Source organism: Rhinopithecus roxellana, chromosome 10 (genome assembly GCF_007565055.1).
Source record: "Rhinopithecus roxellana isolate Shanxi Qingling chromosome 10, ASM756505v1, whole genome shotgun sequence".
Classification (NCBI taxonomy): domain Eukaryota; kingdom Metazoa; phylum Chordata; class Mammalia; order Primates; family Cercopithecidae; genus Rhinopithecus; species Rhinopithecus roxellana.
In genome coordinates, this window is record NC_044558.1 from 62,135,121 (window position 1) to 62,140,644 (window position 5,524).

At 61.8% G+C, this 5,524-nt stretch overlaps 1 protein-coding gene across 1 annotated transcript; it reads left to right on the forward strand.

Moving 5' to 3' along the window:
- Positions 1–911: 911 nt before the first annotated feature.
- Positions 912–5,167, forward strand: DDN (dendrin). Its single transcript, XM_010385421.2, has 2 exons — positions 912–1,243; positions 1,656–5,167. The coding sequence occupies exons 1-2, from the start codon at positions 1,035–1,037 to the stop codon at positions 3,583–3,585; spliced, it is 2,139 nt and encodes a 712-aa protein (XP_010383723.1). The 5' UTR covers positions 912–1,034; the 3' UTR covers positions 3,586–5,167.
- The last annotated feature ends 357 nt before the right edge of the window (positions 5,168–5,524 follow it).

Consider the following 5,524-nt stretch of genomic DNA (forward strand, 5'->3'; position numbering starts at 1 on the left):
TTTTATCATTTCAGTTGCTAGGGGATTAGTTTTGCCAAGCAAACACACCATCTCTCCTCCATCCCCCTCTGGAAGGGTGAGAGTGCATAAGCACTTACTCTGTCCTCCATAAAGCTGGGCAGGCTGTGTGGGCACAGAACAATATAACCCCCAAATCCTGCTTCTAAATTGGAGGTGAAAGCCTGCTGCTGTGGGAGGGCTCCCTGGCTGCCCAAGGACAAACATGTAGAATGGGACTGGTAGGGCAGCTTGGGTGGCCAAGGCAGACGCCTGTGTCCTGCTGTACCAGCAGTCCTAGGCTGCAGCACTGAGCTGGCGAGGAGATACGGGTGTAGGGGTCACCCTTTTTGAGCTTAGGGAAGGCAGCTCTCCCTCAGAGTCGCACAAAAGCTTGGTGAAAGCCACCGCCTCCTCTCTCCACCGCATGGGAGCTGGTTACTCATCTCATCTCTGCACCCGAACAGCCACTGCCGCTAAAAATAGCCCCCCAGCCGTGGGCCAGCCCCTCCTGCACCCCAACCCCATGGAAACCAGCAGAGTGGCAGGCAGAGACCTTGAGTTCCATTCTCACGCACTCTATGTTGGGGAAACTGAAATCTGAGGCAGGAAGCCAGGGGCAGAACCCTGGTGGTCAGGCAACCTGACAAGCAGGAGAGTAAAGGGTTAAAACGGCAGGAAGGTTGAAGAAATAGGGGCGGGGGAGGGGGCACTGTCAGCTTGGCAAGAATCGTAAGTCCCTCCCCCGCCCACTCGTGCGATCCCATCAGGCTTGGGGGACAACAGCAGTGGGAAGGGGCGTCCAATCCCGGGCCCCAGGGGGCGGCCGTGCACATGGGGGAGGTAGCAGCGCGGAGCAGTCCGCGCGGTGTCACATGCGCGCGCACACACAGAGACAGGCACACACACGTGTGCCCGGGTATATATAGTTCCCAGTCCCCGGGCCCGCGGCTCTGCAGTGGGCGCCGGCTCCCTGGGCTGGGAGGGGGCTCCTGGGGCGGGTGGGAGGGTGGGGGGCCGGGGTGGGGTGGGGCAGGATGCTGGATGGCCCACTGTTCTCCGAGGGGCCTGACAGCCCCCGGGAGCTCCAGGATGAGGAGTCTGGCAGCTGCCTCTGGGTGCAGAAGTCCAAGCTATTGGTGATAGAAGTGAAGACTATTTCCTGTCATTATAGTCGCCGCGCCCCTTCTCGACAGCCCATGGACTTCCAGGCCAACCACTGGGCTCGCGGGTTCCAGAACCGCACGTGAGTGAAGCAGGGGTGAGGGGAAGAGAGTGGTGGGGCGGGGAGTGGGGTCCGGACCTCCCCGCAGGCACCAGCGAGCACTACTGATCCCCCTTCTCTTTCCCACGCCTCCCACCCCTGCCCGCTCCCGAAGGCTGGGGCCTGACTCATCCGGTTGTTTGGGGGAACAGGAGTGGGCGTGAGAAAGGGCAGGAGGTGAGATGGGGCAGACGCTGTTAAAGTGTGCAGGGAGAGATGGCGAGGAGTCCCGCTTCGACTTCAGTCCTAACATATACGCACGTGCACACGCGCACACACTCACACACACCCCTTCACACGGCTGCCCCAAGTGGTCTCCACTGCTCCCAGCTCCCCGGACCTCGGCTCCCTTCCCCCACAGACTGCTCACCTGGGTTCCTGCTCATTGTCCCAGGTGTGGGCCGCGCCCGGGATCCCCACAGCCGCCGCCCCGCCGGCCCTGGGCCTCCAGGGTGCTGCAGGAGGCGACCAACTGGCGGGCGGGGCCCCTGGCCGAGGTCCGAGCTCGGGAGCAAGAGAAAAGGAAAGCGGCGTCGCAGGAGCGGGAGGCCAAGGAGACCGAGCGAAAAAGGCGCAAGGCTGGTGGGGCCCGACGGAGCCCCCCGGGTCGGCCCCGCCCGGAGCCCCGCAACGCCCCTCGGGCAGCCCAGCCGGCAGGGCTCCCTGCTCCCTTGCGGCCCGAGCGCCTGGCGCCGGTGGGGCGAGCGCCCCGTCCATCCGCGCAGCCGCAGAGCGACCCAGGGTCGGCGTGGGCGGGGCCCTGGGGAGGTCGGCGGCCCGGGCCCCCAAGCTACGAGGCTCACCTGCTGCTGAGAGGTTCTGCCGGGACCGCCCCGCGACGCCGCTGGGACCGGCCGCCACCCTACGTGGCTCCACCTTCTTACGAAGGCCCCCATAGGACCTTGGGGACTAAGAGAGGCCCAGGACACTCCCAGGTGCCCACTTCATCAGCCCCACCTCCGACTCCGGCCAGGACAGAGGGAGGGCGCACAAAGAAGAGGCTGGATCCTCGGATCTACCGGGACGTCCTCGGGGCTTGGGGTCTCCGACAGGGGCAAGGTCTCTTGGGGGGATCCCCAGGCTGTGGAGCGGCCAGAGCAAGGCCAGAGCCCGGCAAGGGGGTCGTGGAGAAAAGCCTGGGGCTGGCTGCTGCTGACCTGAACAGTGGTAGCGACAGCCATCCCCAAGCCACAGTTACAGGGAGCGCAGGCACCGAGACAACTCCTGCGGGGTCTGCAACTGCAGCTCACAGTGCCCCGCGTCCCGCTCCCAGATCCAGGCACCACCTCAAGGGCTCGAGGGAAGGGAAAGAAGGAAAAGAACAGATCTGGTTCCCCAAATGCTGGATTCCCTCCCCTAAAAAACAGCCGCCCCGCCATAGCCAGACACTCCCCAGACCCTGGGCTCCCGGAGGCACCGGATGGAGAGAATCCCTAGGTCTTGGAGAGGGGGCAGGACCGGAGACACTGGAGGGTTGGAAGGCGACCCGCCGTGCCCACACCTTGCCCCGCAGTTCCCAGGGCCCGTCCCGTGGGGAAGGAGTCTTTGTCATTGACGCCACGTGCGTAGTGATACGATCCCAATATGTTCCAACCCCCCGAACCCAGCAGGTGCAGCTTTTGCCCTCTGGGGTGACACGCATGGTCGGGGAATCCGCCAGCCAATCGAAGCCCGGCAAGGAGGAGAGTGAAGGGGCCACGGTCTTTCCTTCCCCTTGCCAAAAGCGGCTGTCGAACAGTCGCCTTTTACACCAGCCCGGCAGGGGCCGCGAGGGCGAAGCTGAGGGCGGGAGGCCGGGGGACTCCTCACTGGAGGAGCGCACCTCCCGCATCTTGGGGCTCCCGGCCCCGGAAGTAAGCCTGCGGGACGCCCCCACGCAGCCAGGTAGCCCAGAGCACCAAGCCTTAGGCCCAGGAGCTTCGGGAGCCCAGGGCAGGGCCGAGGGCTCGGAAGTGGCGGTGGTCCAGCGGCGCGCGGGCCGGGGCTGGGCGCGGACCCCAGGGCCCTACGCCGGGGCCCTGCGAGAAGCCGTGTCCCGTATCCGCCGCCACACCGCCCCTGACTCGGACACGGACGAAGCTGAGGAGCTTAGCGTCCATAGCGGCTCCTCAGATGGAAGCGACACAGAAGCCCCGGGCGCCTCCTGGCGGAATGAGAGGACCCTGCCCGGGGTTGGAAACAGTTCGCCGGAGGAAGATGGGAAGACAGCGGAACTGAGCGACAGTGTCGGGGAGATCCTAGATGTCATAAGCCAAACCGAGGAGGTCCTCTTCGGGGTGAGGGACATCAGGGGGACCCAACAGGGAAATAGGAAGAGGCAGTGAGAGGCCCCTTCTTGTATTTGAGTCCCCAACACATCCATCCTTGGGTCCACTGGTCCCCATTCTTCCCCAGACTTCCTTTGCTTCTCTTTTCCTTGTATCCTTACCCATACCTATTCCCATCCTTGAAATATAAATGAAAGGAAGGGAAGCATATGCCCATTAATGATTTTGTTTCAGGAGAGGTGAGAATCAGCAGTAGATTTAATTAATGTCTGTTATGTTCAGGGCACAAGGGTGAGCTCTTCACAGGGGCTGATGCACTGGGTTTGGAGCTGAGCAGAGAGGCCTAACAAGGATCAGGCAGGAGGGCAGGGGTGGTGGCAGCCATAGGAGGGCAGTGTAGGGCAGGGCTTCTGAGGAGGAGGAAAAAAGTGAAGGAGAGACTTTGGACCCGGTGGCAGAGGGATCAGATGACAGAGGGGTTCTTGGCAGAAGAGGAATAGGTCCAGCAACAACCAGCAAAGCAGAAAAAGGGCTCACCTTGGTGTCACAAGTCTTGGATTTCAATCCCAACTCTGCCACTGACTTGCTGGTTGACTGAGGCCTGTCACTTTCCCTCTCCAGGCCTCCTGGTATATAAAACGATGGTATTCTAAGGTCCATCCTTCCATCTCTGACATTTTGAGATCTTTGGAAAGGACTCTATCTCATCCTCCCCTCGACAAGCCAAGAATGAGAGTTGGGAATAAGTGAACAGAGTTTGAGGGTTTCTGGGCGGCCTCCTTGTCACCCGAAGTCATGATCAATTCAGGAGACTGCCCAAGGTTTGCAGAAGAGGTAAGGGAGTGAGGCACTCCTATCCCAGTCTCCCAGGTTTAGGTGAGGGCTCCCCAAAGCAGGGCAAGATAGTGGCCCTGTCACTGACCCTGGCCTGTGGTGGTCTGAGCTGGGGAGGGAAGGACACCAATGAATCAGCTTGGGACCTCTTTAGGCCTTCCCCTTTTCCTTCACCCCAATGCTCCTTAGTGATGCTCTGAGGCGTGGCCACGATTTCCCTCCCAGGTGGTATCGCCCACCTGAAAAAATCCTGAGAATGTCTCCCATCTCGGCCTCTTCCAGAAGAAACTGGCCAGGCAAGGAAAGAGGCTGGTCCCCAGAGGCCAGTCGGCGTGGGGTGTGATACTCTCTATAGCCACTACAGGGCGCGCGCAGGTCGCGGATCTCCCCAGTTGCTAATCCCGGCTCTGCCACTCAATCCGATCCCTAGTTCCCAAGCGCAGGTCCCCAGCCTTGCAGTCTCCAGCCGTGCGGGGCCGGGAGCAGGCCTCCGGCCTCCCAGACCTCTGGAGCCCGCCGGGCCCATCTTTGTACTCATCCACCCCAGCCGGCTTGGGACTCAGACACCGAAGTCTTTTTTTTCTCTCCGATCCCTGGACACCTCTGTCTGCCATTTATTAGCCATGTGAACTTGGCCGCATCACTTCACCTCCCTGAGCCTCAGTTTCCTCATCTGTCAAATGGGGGTTTATAAACCACCTACCTCGCAGGGTTGTTGTGAGGACTTAATGCGATAATGTTTGTAAAGCGCCTTGCACACCGCCTGGCACACAGTAGGCGCTCAATAAATCTAAGCTTCCCTTTATCCAGCCTTGGCATCGTCTTCCTTTCACTGACCCTTTCCCCATGGTGGCCCTCCCCTGGGACTCCTCTGCTACATCCCGCTCTGTGTGACGGAGAGGGGGCTGCTTTCTCCCACCTCTTTTCTCCCCCAGCCGGGACTCTCCCTTCCTTGCCCCCAGCCCACCCCTGTTGGCTCTTCCCACTGCCCTGGCGCCCTCCCCCCGCCCCCCATTCCGAGCAAGGGCTGAGTCAGCCGGGGTAAATTTAGCTGCCGGCTCCGCGGGCGCGGGGGCTTCTCCCAGACTCAGTCGCCGGGTCCTGCCCCGGCCCCCGGCCCGCCTCTGCTCCCACTCCAACCGAGACCCGCCAACTCCAACTC

What these genes read in the sequence shown, in the direction of transcription:
- DDN (XM_010385421.2), top strand. Translation starts at nt 1,035, where the DNA reads ATGCTGGATGGCCCACTGTTCTCCGAGGGGCCTGACAGCCCCCGGGAG. An exon ending in CGCGGGTTCCAGAACCGCAC is followed by an intron (nt 1,244 to 1,655) that starts GTGAGTGAAGCA and finishes TCATTGTCCCAG; the next exon opens with GTGTGGGCCGCGCCCGGGAT.